General features: G+C 35.5%; 2 protein-coding genes across 2 annotated transcripts in view; one reads left to right on the forward strand and one right to left on the reverse strand.

The window, feature by feature from the left end:
* Haf (leucine-rich repeat and fibronectin type-III domain-containing protein hattifattener) overlaps positions 1-18,501 on the reverse strand; it is a 76,634-nt gene extending 58,133 nt beyond the window's left edge. The window contains exon 1 of the mRNA XM_076786173.1: positions 18,026-18,501. Coding sequence (XP_076642288.1) covers positions 18,026-18,029 — 4 coding nt within the window. The 5' untranslated portion in view covers positions 18,030-18,501. The remainder of the gene's footprint in view (positions 1-18,025) is intronic.
* Positions 1-23,566, forward strand: part of Rab3gap1 (RAB3 GTPase activating protein subunit 1) — a 107,650-nt gene that overhangs the window by 67,715 nt on the left and 16,369 nt on the right. The window contains exon 8 of the mRNA XM_076786172.1: positions 23,389-23,446. Coding sequence (XP_076642287.1) covers positions 23,389-23,446 — 58 coding nt within the window. The remainder of the gene's footprint in view (positions 1-23,388; positions 23,447-23,566) is intronic.

Genomic DNA, 23,566 nt, shown 5'->3' on the forward strand with positions numbered 1-23,566 from the left:
TTTTTCAATAGTTATAAAACATATATTAAAAACAAATTAAAAATACATAAAAATGATTGATATATAATTATTGCAAAATTGTATTATGCATAAAAATGGTTATTATATGATTATTATTAACAATTTCCATCCTAATACACATGTTTTGCAAAAGAAATGTATTTCATATCGTGATATACACGAATATTGAACTTTCCCAGTAAATTCCCCACTGTAACTGTGGCGAACAAATGGCAACATTTTTTACAACCAAATAGAAAATAACAAATTTTCCACGATAGATCCTAAAGGAAAGGTATGGACAAGTCTTAAAAAGTTTATAAAATTGAGAGTCGCAAAAAGTGGCAGACAAAACTATGAAATTCTTAAACTATAATAAGTAATGTATCCGAATATGCATAAATCTCAGGACATGTTTTGCCGTTTTTGTTTTATGTTAATTTGAAGTTTTATATGCAATTAACAAATAAAACCAGCGTTGAAAATTTGTACAAAAAATAAATCTACTTTGTTAAATGTATAAAGAATGCATATTCCTTGATAAGAACTTTCCATTACACAGAATTATTATTGCACACTCATTTACAGTTAATATAACATTTTTCGATTTTTGGCACTTTAGAGAGTGCTTCAATGGCCAAATTTTTCTACAAAAATCTAAGTTTGGTTACTAATGCATATGCAATGGTAATTAGTCACAAAAAATTAAATTTAACAATAAAATTAATAAGTTGAAAAAAAAATTATTTTTATGCATAAAAAAAATTGTTAAATGATTTTTAAATGAATAATAATATGCTTTTCCTGCTAATAAAGAGTTCTGCCAAGGGAAATTTTCGTGCATCGTCAAATAAAAATATAGTGAGATGTGCCGACTTGTCCGCACTGTGCGGCGGCAGGCGCCGCTGAGCGTGGTGTTGCCATTGGCCGAGCCGAAAATCCGTCTGCTGTTGGTGCGCCCTGATTGGTCCGTGTTTTTCGTTAACAAGTCCATAAAGCCGTGGAGAACATTTTCTCAAAGGAAAAAGTTTCTTCAAATGACCTCAGGAATTACCCCTGTCAAGAAAATACAACATTTTTGGAACACCCTGTATACCTTTGATAAAATATCACACTCGTGGTGTAAAGTTTTATTTCGATATAAGACGACGATATTTATTTCGCAATAAGAAAATCGCTATCCCTCTTCTTATCTTTTGAAGCTGCTTGCTCGAAAATTGTTTCATATATGGCTTTGTTTTCGAGAATATCAAGTTTGAAAATTCTCTTGTAAAAAAACTCTTTGTAAAACGTTTCGACATCAACTACAATATTATGCAATGAAAGCTATCGGCATCCGTTTAAAAATTAAAATCAACTTCCACAGGACTTTTCAAGGTATTGCACCTTGGTATCTTACAATGTTTGTAGCAAACATTCTCCATATTCTTCATACCTCTCAAAGAGGTTATGTAAATTACAATGGGATATCGTACGTGTATGTGTACGAACACAGTGGCATACTCGGTCCCGCTGCAATGTAGGTAAAAACGGCATCTGTAACTTTCATTGCTCTGGAAATGAAAAATGCGATTGAGCACGGTGGCGCTGGCCGAGTGATCAAAAAACGATCACCGAAATCTAGGATAAATTGCAAGAAATTGATTGCCGTTAGAAGTTCACACGGACCACTCAGAACAAACCTAACGAACAATTTCACTGTTTCCCGTCGTTAGAAAGCAATGGACTTTTTAGTCGCTAACGATCTTTTCCGTGAGCGTTCTGCTCTGTGTTTGTTCAAAGCATCTATCCCGCGGTTAATCACTGTTTTTACCGCAACGCGATCGAGGCGTGACTTCACGGAACCGATAACATTTCTGTAATAACGTTTTTTGGGGGTACATCCCTTGATCTTCAGAAACGACAACAGTCACCTACACTTGTCTGCCGTGCTACAAATACGCTTACAACAATAACAGCATTTCTTTCGCACTTGTCATGTCCTAAATACAAGAATTGTTGGCGAGCTTTAATTTGATAATATACGAAAGAACGATCCAACAACAAACAAACAAGAACCGCGCGTAATTTATTCGTCACAAAATACGTGTAGACGCGACATTAACGGAAATGAGACTTGCTTTCTATCGGGTCATAGTCTCTAAATTATTTTTCAGGATTAAAATTATGTTTTCAAACAACAGAGAGAGAAAGAGAAAGGTAGAGAGAGAGAGAGAGAGAGAGAGAGAGAGAGAGAGAGAGAGAGAGAGAGAGAGAGAGAATGAACAAGAATAAGTAATCATGTAAAGACGACGGTTCCTACACGTGAACCCAGTTTAAAAAAGTGTGTCGGACGTCGGATGAATTGCGAAATTTCTTAGCCCCGGAAAAGAAAATCGAGCAAATTACATCCCAGGAGCGAAACGGTTTGTTTCATTGCGCGTCGTGTGAACCGTCGCGTCGCGAGGACAAAGGAAAACCGAACGCGACGGAACGTAGAAACCCACCGAAGAAAAACCTCGTGACACAATAACGAGGAAACGCGAGGATCGTCGTGCTAATTACCGGTTTCAGAAAAAGGAAAAAAATATGAGCTATGCCGGGCCTTAGCTGGAGCTTAAGCCACAGTCAGAGCCTGAGTCGGTATGGGTGTAGACGCCTGCGGAGTGTAGAGTATAGCAATCGTTCCTCCGTAACTGTGAATCAGAACGTCTACTCCCTCTCCCGTAACTGACGCACGCGAGTCGAGCGAGAGTCGTTAACCCACGCTCGCATCTTCACCGTTCGGATTGTTTCCTTGACATCGACCGGTAGTCGTTGACATTACGCAAACCTTCTTGCGATTGGATTCTCGATCATTCTCGTTGATCCCTACCTTCCTTCCTATTTCTTTCTGTTTCACTTCATTACGACACTACAATGCGTATTCTACAGGCTGGTGATTAACTCTAATGGTACAACCGGAAAGGGGCTGATTCTACATGTAAGAAATGTAGAATGAAAAAATCTACCTTTAATATTCGTTGGGTATACGCGCACTTGTCTATGTCTCGGCCTAATGAATCCCACTGTAGTTTACTATCTCGTTTCGAAAAGTTTATTGTAGAACTGGGTAATCAAGAATGCACAACAAAACAGAACATTAATTTCTGATAAATTTTATTAGTGCACTTGTCGAAAATGTTGACCAGTTTGCTGACGTACGATTATGCTCTACGAACTAAATTTCTGTGAACGTTTTTTTAACGTGTTTTGCTATCTTCACTGATTGAACGCGAAACTGATTTTTTTCCTTTAATTCAGAGGTCGGCAAGAACTTCTCACCTCGGCCGGTTTTCGAGGGCTACGCCCCCTTTTCCCGGCCGCGTGTCTCGCTCCCCGTGACGGCCATAGTTCTCGAGCCAGCTCAGGTGCGTGTCGTGTGTACTGCGCACATTACCGCGGGGGTACTATTGTCAATGCCTTTTTATGTCAGTGGTATCCCCAGTAGTCCTATTTCACTATATCGCGTGATAATTTCGGAAAATAAATTTGAAAAATAGTTCTTAATTTCATCGCCAAAATTTTATTCAGATGTGGAAAAACTTTTTCGTGCTTGTTAAATCAGAAATATCGAATGAAAGATTGAACGTCGCTGCTCGCATCGCACACGATAGAGAAGAAGCGTTCAACCGGGTGCGCTTCTCGATCCGAACGTGGAGAAAATTCGGAGTGCGAAATTTCAGACGAGAGGATATCTCGCTTCTTCCAATATTTTAATCCTTAACGGTCCGGAAGGATTTCAAGTTTACTTCCCACCAGGTTTTTATATCAACTATAGAAAGGAAAGTATTTATAGTTCATTATGTAAATATGACAACAATAAGAGTGATAAAAGTAATGAAATGATTTTTGCCGCCACATACGCGGCATTGGACCCAGTAAATAAAAGTGCCATGCCGCTTATATGGCGACATTGGTCCGTTAAGGGTTAACGAATTCGACTCCATATCCTTCCCTAGCTCTCAGAGGAACTTCTTACTGAACATCGCAAAGTTCCTGTTGGTTCTCGGAGGCTTGCTCTTCGATTATGGATGTGAGGGGGTTCTCAAAGAGTATTATATCATTTCTAAGCGAATCGAAGTCAGTGAAACGCTTATCGAACTGATTTATCACCGAAAGAAGAATATGAAGATGATCGTCAAAATCGCATTTAGTGCTGAATTCTTCAGAAATTATTTTACAAGACAGGAAGAAGGAAAAATTTTTCTGATCTAAACTAAAATGATTTTTAAACACTACCAGTTGGCTACGAAACGAATTTACATGGGCACATGACTGAGAAATGCAAGAAATGCAAAATGCGATTTGCTGACTTCGATTTGCTTAGAAATGATATAATACTCTTTGAGAACCCCATCACAGCCATAACTGAAGAGCAAGCCTCCGAGTACCAACAGGAACTTTGCGATCTTCAGAAAGAAGTTCCTCTGAGAGCTAGGGAAGGAAAAGGAGTCAAATTCATTAAAACATTGGATGAAGCGAGATATCCTCTCTTCAGAAATTTCACACTCCAAATTTTCTCCATGTTCGGATCGACATATCTGTGTGAATGTTCGTTCTCCAAAATGCGGAACATTAGGACGGAAAAGCGCACCCAGTTGAACGATTCTTCTCTATCGTATGCGATACGAGCAGCGACGTTCAATCTTTCATTCGATATTTCTGGTTTACCAAGCACGAATGAACGTCCACGAAGAAGTTTTTCCACATCTGAATAAAATTTTAGCGATGAAATTAAAAACTAATTTTCAATTAGTTAAATTAAAAACTAATTTTCCGGCCTACGGGGGATACCACTGACAAAAAGACGCATTGACAATGGTACCTCGAAGTAATACCTCGTGGTAATGTAGAAACATATCGATACAGTTCATACGACACGCGCCTGAGCCGGCTCGAGAACTACGGCCGTCACGGGGAGCGAGACACGCGGCCGGGAAAAGGGGCGTAGCCCTCGAAAACCGAAGTGAACAGTTCTTGCCGATCTATGCTTTAATTGATCGAGACTTATAATTTGTGGGTAACTGGCAACTGATTTGATGTGACTCCGTAAATCAAATTGGAATGGTATCGGATCAACCGTGCGTGTTAGTCAAGCAACCGTAGTAGCATTATTGGTTGGCATTTTATTGGGCCTTCGTTGCAGTATTGATTGGCCAACCATTAGAAATGTTGCCTTTTTATGCAAATGGGCCAACGATCATGGCCAAAGTAGCGCCAATGCCACTATAATACGAACAGTCAACTAGGCCCGCAAACATATTGTTCTAGTCTTCTCTTTTATGGTTGTTTTTACAGTATATCATAAATAATATATAAACAATGTATCTTCACCGTAAAAATTGGAAAACGAACTTCATACCCAAAAGTTGGACTTGAACTCGGATCGCCTGCGTAGTAAGCTGACACACTACCGCCGAATGTACAGAGTTATCTTAAGTGTAGATGCTATAATCTGGGTTACTAGATACGTCAACAAATTTCAATAAAAATGTCTAAAAAATGAAGGCCCATTCTGAAAAAACCCAAAAGGATTTTGTTATACTACATGAGCCCTACCCGTGCCTTCTCCTTCGAAAATGAAACGATTAAAGAATTAAATCAATTCCAAGGTTGCACACAATAAAACTTTAGTAGGCGAACCATTGCATGACAGTTTCAAATGGCAAGCTAGATCCATAAATAAGAAAACAGAAAATCAATTTAGAATATAATAATTAACAAGGTTTTAATTGTAGCAATGTTTCTACCGTCTGTAAGGCGATATTTAAATGTTGGTAAACATTGATAGGGCGAATGTAGTATTATTATACGTAAATTTCTTGTGAATTAACCAACTATAATAATTGTAGGCCCAATGTTGGATATTCGTTGGCAAATAATCATCATTTTTCGTCGTAGACTCTATGTTGGGGGTTTGTAGACAATACCACTAACCATATCCCAACTAAATTCCAACTGTTGGCCACCGTTGGCCAACCATAAATGCTATACGAAATATATTAATCTGAACTTGATATTTTCCATTGAAGAAAACTCTTACTTGACTATGAAAATATGCCGGTGCTTCATTTTATGGAAAAATTTCATTTCTTCCTATTGTAAGAAATATATCTTCTAGGGATTTGGGCAATTTATTCTACAAAAAAGAATCAAAAAGTTTCATGTTCCATACATTAAAACAGTAGTACACATTAGAAACTGTTCAGAAGAGAATTTGTATTATCAGAAAATAATGTCTGTAATAAGAAGATTTACCTAGAGGGGAGCAGTCCTACAATACATATACATCTTAAACAATTTTCCACTCGGTATTATACTCGGTATCACTGTATTATATATGTACATGCATTTTCCGACGTCGCGCCATAGTCGAATTATGTAAAATACTATTGTTATACCCATAAACAAAAAATTCAAATATATTTTTTTATAATATTTTATATTTTAGTTATTAAATTTTATAATTAATTTTATATTATTCCATAGTAAAAATTATATTATTAATTCAAAGTTATCAAATGTTAAATATCACTTTTTCTTTGACGAAGTAAACTAATTTTCGTCCTTGCAAAAAATTTCACAACCATTTCGGTCTCGCAGTACGCACGGCAAGTTGTACTTCAATTCCGCCTACCGAAATCCTGGCCTACCGAATTGGGCGATTGCACGCGAAGTAACAGAAAATCGATGAATTTTTATCGATCTAGCGCGAGAGACGGTAATCGGGCTGGTCCGAATGCAGCCGCAATTATGCCACCGGTCCCCTGGCGGAAGTTAAGAAGCGGTTCCGGAAATGAGAGCTCCGACGTTCCGGCTAAACTCAGTTTCCCTCGACCTTCCTGGGATGTGGGTTAGCGACTAGTGGCTTAGATCGTGCTCTACGACAATTTCGTTCGTTGAAAATTTCCCTTCCTTCTTACACTCTAAACTGCTTATTTTTTCCACGCGGCTAATTCGTAGAAATTTCAACCATTAAGGGGGTATGCAACCCTGTAAGCCTAAAAAATGGAGTGAATCTAACATTTTTTTCGCATATAAAGTTACTGTAAAGAAAAACGATTTTTTAGGGAACATTAAGCAACATCTTCATTTTCATATTTCTTTTATTACATAAAATTACAAAATGGTGGTGTTGTATAACATTATCTAACTCCAGCAAAAAGTGACGGGAATATAAAAAATGTTGTAGTAACCTAAGCAAAAATAGATTATCTTCAATGTAGCGTACGATTTTTTAATAATTTTGAAAAATGAGAAAATGGCGTTTGTTAAAAGCAAAAATATCTTTTTCGCTTAAAAAGATCAACTTTACGCATTTATAGAAATTTATCAAGTTGTGACGTCAAAGAGATCGTACGCTACGTTGAAGACAATCTATTTTTGTTTAAGTTGATACAACAATTTTTTATTTTTTATATTCCAGTCACTTTTACCACTGGGTACAAGATATCAAGGTTTTGCTGAAAATGGAGTTACTAAAATATTACTTAATGTTCCTTAAGAAAAGCTTTTTTTTCTCTACAGTACTTTTTGTCTGAGAAAAAAAAAATGTTAGATTTACTTCTCTCTCTCTCATTTTATTAGGCTTATAAGCTTTATTGCCCCTTAAGTGGGCATTCCGATTTTTCATTTTTTAAAAATGATTCTTCTTTCATTTTCTAGTAGTGTAGCTGTTGTAGATTATTTGTACGAAAGAATTTGTTTGAATTCGTAAAATTAACGTAGTTATAGACGCTTCCAGAATATAACTCGCATTTCATATAATTCATAGTTCAATTGTACATTTTTCGAAACTGTTGCCACGATATCTCAAGTTCTAGTCAACCAATTGACCGAAAATTTTTAGAGGCACATACTCTGCTATCGCACGAATCAAAATCTTTAAAACCTCTCGTCTTTTTCTCATTTTTTTTAGCGTGTTAAAGGTAGAAAAATATCAAACAATTCGTAAGTTGTGTTCAAAATGCCTCCATTTTCAGATCGTAGTTCAGACCATAGGTCACATTTATACTGATATAATAGATTCCGAATTTGATGCATTTATGACAAAACTGAATAGGTGAGATGCAAAAGCATGAGGCGGTACAACGAAATTCAGAATGTCATTGCATAATTTTCGAGTTATTAGAACTATCAATAGAAGAAATACATTTTTATTTAATTTCTGTTCCCTACAATTGATTTGGAAAGTTTTTATTTTTCAATCACCAAAGAACCAGAATTGTGGCAATAGTCAGTACACGTTATTCAAAACATACTCTGTAAGAAATACACAAGGTGATCGGTAATTGGTGGTATAGCCGAAAATGTGGTGATTCCGCATAAAAAAATAAGTCGAAAATCCAAAATAAAATTTTTATCAATCCAAACCTAAACCTAATCCAAATTTAACCTAAAACAGTTTTTATTAAATTTTGCGTAGGATGTTGTTTCTGACGCACGAAGCGGTGTCCACTATCAAGAACTCCCATGGATTTACAAGTAAAGTTTTTTGCGAATACTTCGTAAACTAAAGCCGCTCGCCGAAAACTTTACTGAGAAATGTAGTTCAGAATAATGAACTTGACCACATATCTAAAGCTCATTGAAATCGGGGGGGGGGGGGGATCCATTTCTACAAATTCACCTGTAATTTTTTTCTGCCGAAAAAAACGTTTTCATTTAGATGAGCATAGTAACTTAAATTATTGCTTTCATGGTTGAAAGAGGAAATCGCAGTTGAAATGAGACAAACAGGCGGTGACGGTGTTCTGATAAGACGGTTATAGGGTATCTACTATAAAAATAATTATAAAGTTTATTAACACAAAAATGAATAGTAGAACATCGTCAACGAGCAACTGACAAAACATGCACTTACAATTCAAATGTATAAACAGGTGGCAATGGTATTATGATACAAATGGTAATAGGTTACTATACAAGATATTCAATTTTAATCAATAAATGCGAATATTTCCAGAACTAGTCGTTATTTGAAAAATGTTTCATACGGAACTTTTTTTGTTTCTGTAATCATGACGCATTCGAGCATTTGTAGACACATTATATCAATGTTTGCTGCTCGACTGTTTTAAGTTTTTTTTTTTTAATAATATGCTGCGAGATATAGAAAATCGGAAGTGCTTCAAGCAGGCAACAATTAAAAAACATCAGAATTCTACATCAAAAAGACTGTTGAAGGTTTATAAACAAAGGTAGCTGTACATACTGTCAATGAACAATGAAAATAAAGTATTCGTATCTAGTTTTTTAAAAAAATATTAATTGTCTTATAGTGGTGTCTCGGCTACAAATAGGTGTTTTTAGTCTTATTATCATAATTTTCATAGTTATAAATTATAGTTTGCCGAAAAATACTTCTTATGAAGTAAACAATAAAACTGTATTTACGGGAGTGACAAATATTTTTTCATAGTACAGATTTTTATGGTTTTGTATAGGGCCTCATAGTTATAGTGTTTGTCGCGGAGTGTATTGTTATAGCTATTGTTAACTGGAACACTTGGACGAGTGATTTACATACATCGATTGATCCAGTGTCCATGAAACGGTATCCCAGTTTGTTCACCCGTTTCAGGATTTCGTGGCGTAAAAGAGAAATCCTTCGTTTATTAACATTCACTTCTGCGGTTTATTTTCCGGAGTATGTGAAAAACTCGACCACGGAACGATCGTGCAGTGGCACGGTCGCGCGTATACCTTTCTCTAAACGCGATACCATGCAGTTTCAGTGGCGATTGGGCCCGGCCGGACCCGACCAGCCCGACCGGGTCGAACCGGGTCCGGTTCGAATTGCTTCGGACAAGTGGGCAAAATCCGCATACATTCCGCTCGCTGGTAGATAATTTCCCCTGGAACTTACCGATGCTGTATCGGATAAACGATTATTTATTTTTATATTTTCAACCGCAACGGAACTCGGATCTGCTCCGAAAAACCGATTGGCAACTTTTTGCATTTTGGTCTCGATCATTGGACGCAATAAACTCGCTCTCAACGTTCGTCGATTAGCCACCAATTCGAAACAATCAGTTTCTGCGGAAAGTTGTTGCTTTAATAAAGCGGAAAATTTGAGTTACATTAAATTTGCATTTTAAGCTGATGACAGTAGGTTGAAATTTTGTACATAGATTAAAATTTCCATGTCGGTTAAAAGTAAACGATTATTTAATGTGCATACTTATGATAATTGTGAAAATAGTGGCCAGAAAAAAACCTGGAATCTTTGAGAAGCATGTAGAAACATGTACATGTTCATGCAGAAAATTTCATCGAAATTGAGTAATTGGTTTATGAGTTATAGACGAATAAGAAATGATCAATAATGACATTTTTTCACGATTTTCAGCCTATTTTTGCCATTTTATTCTATTATTCGATGATTTTCGCCATTTTTAATCGTTTATAACTCACAAACCAATTACTCAATTTCGATGAAATTTTCTGCATGTACATATAACTTCTATGTACTTACGTATGAATCTACAAAACATATTTCTTAAATTTTCGTGATGAAAAATCCATCTGGCTTGGCAGAAAAACTGAAGTCGTTTGATCCATTTGTAAAATCATTATTCTGATTTACAGAGAGTACCATCAATTATAAAACTGACTGTATGTATTTGTGTTTCTGACAAGTCTACTCGAGGGTCCTTCTCGTATAGTCAAGGGTAAGGACACAACCTTATAGAGTATAGAGTATAGGGAAATAGAAACAGAAGAATCGAGGCAGGAGACCACTATGGTTCGATGGTCATGGCGAGCGGACAACTGGGCAAGCGAACCAGTACCGCCACGCTCGTTGGACTCTGTGCGAGGAAATCGTAGAAATTTCTTGGTAATAGCTGCCAGATAAGACGGAATTATCATAGTCTATTTCTTTCATAACACGTTGCTCCGTCGAATACGAATCATAATGATAACTAGACTACGGATTTCTATGCAAAATAAAAATTGTTTGCATTGATTATAAATTATAATGAACAGGAGCCGAATAAAAATTTCATTGTTCCTTTAATAAGCCGGACTTATACATGGAACTCTTAAATTCTTTTAATCTGTCTCCCGTTTTAAATTGCACCTATTCATTTTTACCATAAATGCATAAAATTCGCAGTCTAATCATAATGAAGAATAATATATTGTACAGTCTAATAATTCTGTGACAATAATATAGACACAAACGGTAGAAGAAATCGTTTAGGTTGTTGCACATGAGATGTCCGATTTTTAACAATGGCGTTAAACAAGCATAATCTTCTTTTAAACAAACTTATGGATCAAATTAAGCAGCATTCTAAGCAACACATTCTGCCAATGAATTATAAGTCTCTTGATCGTATTGCAGCAAAAACGGAATTGTTTGGTCGTTCACGTGCTTAATTTACGAGATTGTCGTTGTCTATTTTGTAGCCTTCTTTACCATCGACGAATAGTGTGTGAATTAATCCATAGAATCGCGTTGATTCACACCGAAGTTATGCAAAAGTAAAGTTCGATATCTAAATAAAAATTGAAATATAAACTAAAATGATGTATAATGAATAGGCTCGGGATTTTATGCATTTATTACAAAAGCAAGTAGGTGTAATTTCAAAAATTGAGAAGATTCAATGATTTCATGAGTACTGATATATTATTTTGACTACATTAAAATTATTAGTGAAATATACATGTAAATTTATATTTAACTCTTATGTCTTGCAGTTGTGGCACAAACTTTTTATTTTGCATAAAGATCCGGAGCCTAAGAATGAACCTGTAATTGTAATAGTATTTCTTGATCAAAACGCCTTATAACATTTGCATTCTAAAATCGAACTTTTCATATGCAACAACCTAATTGTAGTAAAACGTAACAGAACAGTCTCAAATCATTTATAAATGTGTATAATACACTAATTTACAAAATTTAGAAATAAAACAATTTTACCAAAGCATGTCAAAATTCGATTTTAAACTCTTGTAACCTATACAACGTACAGTGGTTTAAAAATGTGTTTGTGCACCCAGCATTTGGGTATAACTTTTTGTAAAAAAAAAAAAAAGAAGTACAACATTAATGTGATGTACACCTTTTAGTACTTCGTTATACACAGGAACAATATGCTGATTTATAAACGTTAGGAGTTATTATCATATTATTTTACTGATGAAGTGGTACAAATACTTTTTTGACTACGGAATTTTCCATTATTGTTTTTGTTATTTTCGAACGGTACATTCCTAACGTTTCTAATTTAGAGATCGGTTTCACGACGAAATCTATTGGTCAGATTACAAATTCTACGAATGGAATTGGTAGAGTCTAACGAAAATTAATATAATGTAGCATGTTAGAAATTCCTAAATCGGCGAATCAATTGTACGCAACTGCTCGATTCCACTTTGCATTCTTTGGTTTCAGTTATTACATGTATGCCTATTATAAGGTATGCATTGATGCATACCTTAATGTAACAACTATGATCGCAAGTAGCTGTTCGGTAATATTAGAAATTTCGCTAGAATATGTCATGTTGATAATGAGTCAGGAGAAACTGTAAGACTCTATTTAACCCTTTGCACGACAGGATATCCCAAAATTGTTGTACTTCCTTGAAAACGGTGATTCCCGACGTCAAATGAAGTAACTTTTTCCTTTGCGAAAATCTTCTCCGCGGCTTTGTTAAAGGGTTATTAACTAAAAACGCGGACCAGTCGAAGCGCAGCGGATAGATTCCGGCTCGGCCAATGTCAACGCCACGCTCAGTGGGACCCGTCGCTAAGCCGGAATCAGTTTGCTGTACCCGCACTGTGATTGCTCCCCGTTTTTCGTTAATAACTCCTTAACAATGCCGCGCAGAATATTTTTTCAAAAGAAAAAATTGCTTTAAATGACCATTTAAGGAAGGTCATCATCCCTTTTAAGGAAGTACAGGAACATTTTCAGGACAGCCTGTATAACATCGAATTGGACTTGTGACGGAAATTTCAAACAGAATCTACCTACTAAATATGGATGTTACTTTTTTCCTTCGAATCGACACAAAATTCTACATCTTTATTGTCGATATTTAGCCATTTGAAATTTCTTGCACAATAATATGCAATTAAAAAAAAGGTAAGTTCCGCGTTAAAAAAAAGATACACATTTTTCGTTAATGTTTATTGTTAAGAGATAATGAAAACACACTTCAGTTTTCAAATTTCGGAAAAGATTTTTGATTTCGTTCCGAAATTTTTCTCAATTTGTTCGAAAACCATTTGTTTTACGAAAAACAGTAATACGGCATAAATGACGCAGTCTGTCCAGATCTACAGGCTTTGTCTAACATATTCTTCGATACAGTCAACAATTTAGAAGATATTCGAAAAAAACGATTTTATAAGAATTGAATTAATTATTTTAATGTTTAATAGCCTGGGAGCACATTTTTCCGTTATCCGATCGAGCTCACACTTTGCACAGATTTTCTTTGACTAATTGACACAATTCTGGGGGATGGCGTAAATAAAATGTTGAAAAAAATGTTCGTCAAGAATAAATAAGAGCCAACCTAGTGCTATACGTATTATCGTGTCCTTGAGTGAAAGACTCAGAAATACTGGTAGAGATGGCACGACGAACCTCATAAAGTAAAGTTGCGATTTTTAACAGAGTCGTTCGTTTCAAGTCAATAAAAAAGATTGCGCAGCAAAAGAAAATTTTTTATCCAACGACTAGATAGATGTAACGACTTTTTTGATAGATTGTTCCGGTGGTCGGCCACAAGTTTATAACTGATAAATATTTTCAAATAATAAAATTACGAGATACCCCTTAAAAAAAAACCATTTTATATACGAAAACTTATCTTGTCTTTGAGAAACAGAATCCCAAAGGCCATGTTTCATTGGCCTCTTGACTGACTGAGCGTGTCCCCTTAACACTAAACCTACCGAACTTTAAAAGTGACTAATACATGTTGTCTTATAAAAATGACGAGATTGAATTTATTTGGATTTTGTGCGATTCATATTATAATACATGCTCTCCTATATATATATATTTATTTATTTAATCATTTCCCACGAAAGCATCTTTACAATTTCAGTAATCGTAAAATAAAAAATCTGGAACTGTCATTTTGACCGGCGGTGGTAGGTTTAGTGTTAAATCGTTATGTATGTTAGGGTAACATACAGTAGATGTAAGATGTATTCATACACCCATTGAAAACAAACAACTTTTTTTAAATGGAATGAAACGGCTTGAAGTTTCTTAAGATGTTAGAAGGACTGGTTTTTACTCGACAATGTATACCTAAACAATATTCTTGAATTCAAAAAATGTAAAAGACACGGGTTTTAACTTTTTTATCTGCGACTGTAATGAAAATATAAAACACGCCTTTAAAGAGCTATAGGCATTGTAAGATGTAAAAATCTTTGAACTTAGGGTTTGCGATTCATTTAAATCGCAGTTTCATACAATTTTTACCCTTAATAATTTTGTGTCCTTAACCATGTCGATATACAATCATATAAAACCTTTTTTGAATTCTTCGAACTACTATTCTAATTCTTCTACTATTTTGTGTGTCCGCCTGCCCACTTTTGCCATAGATGTATAAAGTACGTAGTCTTCCAATGGTGAACCAACGATCAGAGAATAATGTACCGCGACGTGCTCAGACATTCTTGTTTCCTGAAGGTTCCGATTATATCGTATGCGATCCAATAGTTTCGAAGAGCAGCGTTCGCGTGGCATTCTGCCTGTTCCAATGCATCCATATCTTCGAGTAAACGCGTTAACTGTAAAATCTCGACGTCGACTATACACGAAGAGCACACCATGTATATTGGCCTCGTGTAGTACAAGGTTCAAGGTCGGACAGTATACGCTGAAGACGATATCCATGATGTGCGCGCGTAGGAGCATTCACCCTTTGGAACTCGCTGCTATAATAACTATGCTCATCCCAGGTGCAACAGAGACGTCTGGAGGATCTTCCACGGACCTCACTGCTCACACCGAACGGTGTGTATGTGCACGGGCGCGCGAGCGCGTCTTTGATCGTGGATCGTGGATCCTCTTCGACGAAGTCGACCGATCATCGGTCCTTTTCTTTTTCTAACGAGCTGGCGGCCCTGACAATAGGGACCGTCGTCGTTTTCCCGTAACGCGGAAAGTAAACGCGAGTAAAATTGTGCCAGTAGTTAATCTACTGCAGTTAATCAATCATTTCTGCGGGACACCCGACACGAGGAACAATAATAATTAACTATGAAGAGAACGTTTCTATGAGTTCATAGGAAACTGGGGTTTTAAGCACGCAGCTTACGGTTATATGCCGAGGTCGATGAACACTCGGCTGCGTTTATCGCCGCCATTTTTTCGAAGTAGTTTCCCGGCAACTCTACGCACCATTTTTAACATACTTTTATTTTGTATGATACCTATGTATATGGTTTTCATTTGTATTTGCCAGCAGGTAGATGAAATCGCTAATACACACAAAGCAATAATGATCTACCTCAATTGTAATAAACTGGATTATTAGGTTCTATAGGTTGAAAATAATATGACAATAGTTTTAACCCATAGTTGTATATCGTCTGCTCCTTGCCGACCCGTGTTAGATCGCTGATTTTTTGATTGCTAGACAAATAGAAAATTTCTTTCACTTTTTTGCACGAGATGCAGCTTTATGAGCTACGTTCATATATTAATTCAAATCCGAAGTATGAATTAGATTGCTGTCGCGTTTGTATATTGTATATTTCTTAAAACGTCATTGTACCGACTAAGGGTTAAATTCTTCGAAAGATTTTACATTTTTGTCGTGAGTGCGTAAAATTCACATTCTAGTAATGACAATACTTCTGTGTTGTCCGTATGTAATCATTCAAATTATTAGAGACAATGAGAATAGTAACGAGAATAATGATAGTCTGAATAAGCAAAATTTAGAGCGCTTTAAATAATGTTTTTACCAAATCTAAATATGAACATTTTTATGGATGTATTTCTGACGTATTCAGATGTATTTCATTATGGATGTTATTTCAGAAAGATTTCAAACCATCTTTTCAATTTTGTGTCGATCATAATGGCGCAAGAATAATGAAGAATAGTATTACGTACCGCAGGTGTTAGTTACTCCGGAAAGAGTCGAGAACTTTACAAACTTATTTCGTATAGTAATAATTTTGTCAGATTAAATGCAACCTAAAATTCTGTTGATGTCTGTTTAATAACTTCTACTCTTTGATCCCTTTCGACAACTTTTATTATCTACAAAGGCATACGAGACAACAGTCGAAATATAATTAAATATAATATTTTCCTAGTCAGAAAATTGTAGAACAAAATAATTCGATGAGCGATCTGTAAATAAAATAGTTCAGGATTTATTTACAATTTGTCTAGATTATCTGAGCTACGCCAACAGATTTATAGACAAACAGAATCAATGAATTATTTTGATATTGTAATGTTTCTTAATCAAATTTTTAACGTAGAGTACATTCTAATATTTCCTCGTATTAGTCTGTTTCTTCATGATTTTGTTATCGCGAATTGGCAGGTCATTTTTAATTTTTCACCAATCTAACTGCAAGTGAATAGTTCACACTAAAGACGTACACACAGTGAGCCTAAAATTATTATATACAATGGCTTTCATATCGTTGCTGAGTTCTGTATACATATACTTATAGCAAATATAATGGTGCGAAAATGAGCAGGTGCAATTGAAAGTAGTGGACAGATTACACATCTTTAAGATTATTAATGTCAGCTTGTTAAAATTATTGAAAGAAGAACGGAATTTTTATTTAGCTCCTCTTACTTGTACTCGAAGCAAACAATTTTTATTTCACATAAAAATCCACAGCCTAGTAATTAATGGACCTGTTGATAAGATTTTTACTGAAGAAAATATGATAATAGATTCGAGAGTGCGTTCTAAAGAATAGTCATTTTTCTTTGTGTGTAATTTAGGACAAGTTTATTTCAACAGTTTACTATAAAAGACAGTAGTTATTATGATTGCTGATAATCGCACTTAACTTCGTTGTCGTGTAAAGTAACAACATTATAGGTAAATTTTGAGAAATCAAAGTCATGTCCGCAGTTCAGTGACTACAAAGTTTACTTTTCATAGAGTACACGAAAACTACGGGTGTGTTCAATAAAAACACGTCATCTCAATATCTTCTAATTGGCTAATGTTACTGAAAAAGCACGACACAACGCACGAGTTAATTTTCACGATCACCATTTTAGTCCTTCATCCAATATGAATAGTATTGAGTTGGAACGAAAGTTCGTAGCGTTTTTAAATTAAGATTCAAAGCTAAAATTCGGATATTTATTCATAAGTTCAATCACGAGTTATCTCAAAAATGACAAGAAGTAATTGAACAGAATGGAAAATATGTTATTCATTAAATCTATGGACAAATATGTTAATTTTATCTTCGAATTTTCATTTAAAAACACTACGAACTCTTGTTTCAATCTAATATTTGTCAAACACGACTACACGTTTTTATCGCGCAACGATAGTTGGACAAGCAATGTCAATGTATTCACGATGATTATGTCAGTCTTATTATCAACTACTATCGTGAGATAAAAAAAAGTTCACCATCTAATTCGAAAAGGTGCCATTCACGCAAATTACAACGGGAAAAGTTGTATCCTGTGTTTGTTTCATATTTCTAACTGACAGTTTCCATATTTCTTTTGAGAAAGATAAACTTACTAGAAAATGTTAAAGTCGCCTGTGCCACTCTAGAGACACAAATGATAATCGACAATTTTTGTAATCGAACTTGACAGAAAAGGTGATGCTTGCCACTCTATTCAATTATTTGGTACTACATTTCGAGAAAGATAGATCTACCTGTCAAACTACCAAGAAGTTAATCCGTACCTTGCGAACATTCACTTGAAAGCTAGAGACGATCGAGAAGGATGAAGAAGAAAAAGAAGAAGGAATGATTCCCATGTCGGAAAAAGATTACTTACTCATATTTGCGGAGGTGTGTTTAGAGCCTGTTTGGAGACATGCCGCGATCCAATAACGAAACTTGCCGTTAGCTCTCGGAATAAGGATATATCACGATGAAAGTCGAAGCACGAGATAATCGACACGCGGCCCGTCTGTTTCCCGAAATCGTTTTGGCGTGTCGCGTGCGAAAGGCGCTCCTTTCCTCGGAATGTCGGCGGTTCAGGACAAGGCGGTCGGTGCCCACCTGTTGTTCCTACCAGCGGAAATGAAAAACTGAAAGCGAGGAAAAAAGAGAAGCACGGACACGGCCCGGCCCGGCCCGGTCGGTGGCCGGTCGCGTGAACACTTCGAAAAATTACGTGGAAATTATCAAGGATATCGACAGACAACAGTCGAGGCACCTTCGTAACTGGCAACGTAACCGTTAAATCGGTCTCGGTGGCATCGACATCACCGACTTGGACTCGGACTCGAACTCGGGACTCAGACTCGGACTCTGATTCTGCCTCTGACTCGGACTAGACTGTGCAAGAATTCACTGGCGCTCGACCCCCTCTAGAATCCAGGCCCGTCTCGTCCCGTCTCGTCTCGTCTCGTCCTGTCTGATCTCGTCTGGTCTCTCGCTCTGATGGTAGCCGAGGTAGAACAAATACGCACGATGCACAGCTTCGTCGTCGGTGAAACAAGTCACCGATCATTTTTTCGACTGTAAAAAAGCGAACCAGTGTCCCGTTTAGTACCGATCTTCCGAAAGGTAGTAACAAATTACTGTCAAAAAATCAGGACCAAAAAACCATGAAGAAATCGATTTTTATTCTTGAGGGGGGGGGGAGGTCTTAAAGTGCAAGTCTTTAAAAATATGTCTGCAAAGAAATTTAGTTAAATTCGTAAGAATAACGACGTTATGGATGTTTGAAGAACGCAGCTCTTACTGTACGTAACTGATAGTTAGATTGCACATCTTTATGCAAAATGAAAATTTTGTACATTAATTGCAAGACATAGAAGTTCAATAAAACGTAATTTCTTGCAGTAATAATTTAAAAATGATGAAAATCACATGTTGATATTCTTAAATTCTTTTAATCTTTCTACTGTTTTAAATTGCACCTACCCACTTTTGCCATAAATGCATAAATCCGCACTTTACTGATAGTTAAAACGGTAAATGCGTTTTTCTCGAAACCCTGTTTTCTAATATGACTGACATGATATCTCAAAAATTTCGAGAGGATCTTCAGAAAGGATATTCAGAAAACTTGCCGCCATTGCATCTACCAAAAACTTTAACTAGTCTTGATATGTTTCTATCTTTCCATTATGCCAAATGTGAAGAAAAAGTTTAGGAAATTGAAATTCGAAATTTAACATGCCGCCATTTTGTTAAATAATGAGATGTATTTCATTTTCTCTATATTTCGGATTAGTAGAACGGCTGGTACCGTGTCAGCGAATAAACGCTTTTGATTATTTGCATTCCCCTCGTAAGGAGCTATAACTTCTACAATTTTAAGTATTTTGACTTCAGAAAATTATATTGTACAGTCCAAATAATAGAAAATATATATGCAAAATCTGAATAACAAAACAATGGTTTGATTCTTTTACAAAAATTTCCTACGAGAAGACCTACGAAATGGCGCTCTAGGCCAGAAACCCCCTTTTGAAGGGGTGTGTAACCTTATCAGCTTAAAAAATCGAAATTTTTTTAAGTTTCAAAGAGGTATCTACTGCGGTAAAGGAATGTTTTGAAATTCAAAAACATAACGGATTTACAACACTCAAATCGGTTACATCTTTATATTGGAAGAAGGTTAATTTAAAATTTGAAACGCTTATTTCTCGGAACTACATATGAGCCCCTTAGTTAACAGATGGCATAGGTACAAAATTTGGAAAAAATTGTTTGCCATTGAAATAGAAAGCATTATGAAAGCTTATTTTATTTATCAACTCAACGATGAAATGATCGTAACAATTTCTCGATTAGTGGCTTAAATCCAATGTTTTGGACCTGTGCGATTTTTATTTCAAGTTATACTATCATCAATGCTACATTTTCTCATTTAGTTTGTTACAATAAAGCTACATTCTGCTCCTTATTTTTGGTCAAATTATTACATAAAAGTTCAAACACTGCGACATTAAGAAAGTGGACTTAATTCACTTGTCAACTACGGGGCTCGTATGTTTGATCTTCGAAAATATTCATCCGAGAGCACAAAGTTTGAATACATTCTTTTTTATGAAATAATTTACAAACTAGCGTACTATTTTTTTCGTAGAACAAAACATTTTGTCTTTAACCTGTCTACACGAAACTCATTAATGATGTACAACTCTACTTTCGTAATTTTAAAACAATAAAAGAATATGAAAGCAGAGTTAAGATGTTGTCTAACGTTCTCTATAAAAATCTTGTTTTTCTACAATACATTTATATACGAAAAAAATGTATTAATCTGACAATTTGTCACTTCAACTCCTCATGTGAATACTCAAAATTTCCTACGACATTCTATAAGATTGTACGTCATAGTTTCACCGCATACTTTTATGTCTCAAATGTAAATCAGTGTGCAATTACTTCAGAAGGTGTAAAACTTGATAATAATATTGATACGGTCGAAAAAACTTTAAAACAAATTAGAAACGGGTATCCGGATATCCGGGTATTGACAAAAGGATTAAACAATCTTTTTCTTCAGGCAAATGTCTTGAAAATGTGAAATATGCGCAAGGTGGTTTAAATTTCATTTAAATGATATTTGAATATGATTTTTAATAAAAAACCTGACAAGAAGTGAGTTCCGGCACCTTTTTTTGGAAGAAAGGAAGCCCTGCTAGGTAGATTTCAATTACACTGTCCAACACCAAAAAAATTTTGCAATACCTGTTGGGTGATTCTTATACACTTTGTCGTCCTAAAACCGAATCTGAAAGTAGAATTGCTCCATCACGCAACGTTTTCGAAAAATTTTGGTTTTTGTAAAAATGCCCGATTTTGATACGAAACGACGTGTTACGCAAAAACTAAACACGCGAGAAAGTTCAAATTTGAGTCAAGAGATAGAGGGGACTCTCCTCTACATATTCATATAGTCAATTATATTTTTATGTACTTCCTAATAGTTGTAAATGGTTGTTAAAGTTTGAAAATGTGCCGACGCGGGTACTTTGTACGCTCTATTTTTGTATTTATGTGAAAAATCCTTTGTCTAGCAGGAATTTACTATACAGGAATGCATTCTACAGACATTTCTGGTAAAGAAACCATTCACGAAAAGTATTTGGTTCCCTTAATGTACGAGAAGGATCAGAAAATGTTAATTGACAGCGTGTGCACGACGCGTTCGCGCCAGACGGCCATTGCAGCCTTTTCGCGACTCGCCAGGGCCGTCGCTATGCGTAGTCGACGTTGGTACCACTCAAGTATGTCTTTGCTTACTATGCTTAATTAAATACATTTTTTTTTGTCTTTTTGGGTGCCAATCATTTGCGCCAATCAATTCCAGCATTAATCTTTCATCAAGATATTTCAACAATGGAAAAACGTTACAAAGGAAAAGACTTATGTGCGGATGCTTGCTGATTACTGCTGGACACTTATTATTGAAAATCGGGATACCAGGAACAAACGTCAAGCAAGGCGGAAACATTTTTAATTTGTTTACATCAGAAATAGGTAAGTTTTTGTATTCAATTTTCTTTATCAAGCATTTCCACAATGAAATGTGAATATAACTCGTATTTTTATAATCTTTTGTAATGATTGGCACCCAAAAATGTATTTAATTAAGCATAGTAAGCAAAGACATACTTGAGTGGTACCAACGTCGACTACGCATAGCGACGGCCCTGGCGAGTCGCAAAAAGGCTGCAATGGCCGTCTGGCGCGAACGCGTCGCGCACACGCTGTCAATTAACATTTTCTGATCCTTCTCGTACATTAAGGGAACCAAATACTTTTCGTGAATGGTTTCTTTACCAGAAATGTCTGTAGAATGCATTCCTGTATAGTAAATTCCTGCTAGACAAAGGATTTTTCACATAAATACAAAAATAGAGCGTACAAAGTACCCGCGTCGGCACATTTTCAAACTTTAACAACCATTTACAACTATTAGGAAGTACATAAAAATATAATTGACTATATGAATATGTAGAGGAGAGTCCCCTCTATCTCTTGACTCAAATTTGAACTTTCTCGCGTGTTTAGTTTTTGCGTAACACGTCGTTTCGTATCAAAATCGGGCATTTTTACAAAAACCAAAATTTTTCGAAAACGTTGCGTGATGGAGCAATTCTACTTTCAGATTCGGTTTTAGGACGACAAAGTGTATAAGAATCACCCAACAGGTATTGCAAAACTCGAAAAAAGTTTAATTTTGTTGGACAGTGTTATTATTAAAACATTTTAAATTGTTTTTATACAAATATTGTTCATTGTTAGACATCAGTATAAGTAAAGAAGTACTTAGTGAAAGTATAAAAAACAATAAATAGAAGCAGAGTTTGAATACCTGTTGGAATGTTGAATAAATAATTCATAAATATTTTAGTTAAGTATATATCAATTGAAATTGGTATTTCTTAAAGTATTTGGAGAATATAACGCAGTGTAAATAATACATATCCTACCTTAATTATTCAGTGGTACATTGCGCAAAAAATAAAATCCACTAGGATGTGTCGTGTTGATGCGGATAAATGAAAATTCAAAAATCGATTTTAAATTGTACTAGAATGAATATGTAAAATTTAATGAGTTACTTAATTAAAAACATAATGGTTTCAAATGAAACCGCCTTGAGAACAAACATATTGTAGTGAAACCACTCTTCAGAAATGAAACTACAAACGCATTCTATTATGCTGTTCTATGTGGCAGCAGACAAACCGACCGATGATAATTCTGCAATCGCTTTATGTTTCCTGAAGTAAATAAATCATATAAAATTTAATAATTCAAAGTTTGTATACATTTGATCTGCTTTGGTTTTCGTATTCTGTTTTGTGCACGGCATAGTTTATTTTATTAGATTTTTATGGTTTCATAAACATTAAATAAACTGGAAAATTGTACGAATTTTAATTATCTTAACTTGTTTATTTATTCATGTTTTAATCAAGTAAGTAACTAAGTCATTTGGTTATAAAATAAATCTTAATATTTGTTTACTGTTTCATTTATAATTCCTCTTTTTTGCAAAGATACATACAAAAACTAGTTTATCCATTTTTTCTGGAGATATTGGAATTCAAAACCCGATTTTTAAAAAATTCATTTTGTATAAACACTAAAATCCACTTTTTTGGTTATTAAAATATTGTTCTGTCACATGTTTAACAATTGTTTAGTCCAGTTTTTCTTTTTCAGAGTCGGCCCAGGCTTTCCAGATACCGTGAGAAGTTGCATATTACATCAGAAACTTCAGGTATACAGTGAATTCCCGATATAAGTCCCTACAAGCCTCGCGTTTAAAGGTTCCTGGAACTACCCACACCACCGCAGGGTATACCCCGTGAGGGTCTACGAAGCTCGGGAGTCAGCACCG

The sequence above is a fragment of the Halictus rubicundus genome, chromosome 4 (assembly GCF_050948215.1).
Source record: "Halictus rubicundus isolate RS-2024b chromosome 4, iyHalRubi1_principal, whole genome shotgun sequence".
Taxonomy (NCBI): domain Eukaryota; kingdom Metazoa; phylum Arthropoda; class Insecta; order Hymenoptera; family Halictidae; genus Halictus; species Halictus rubicundus.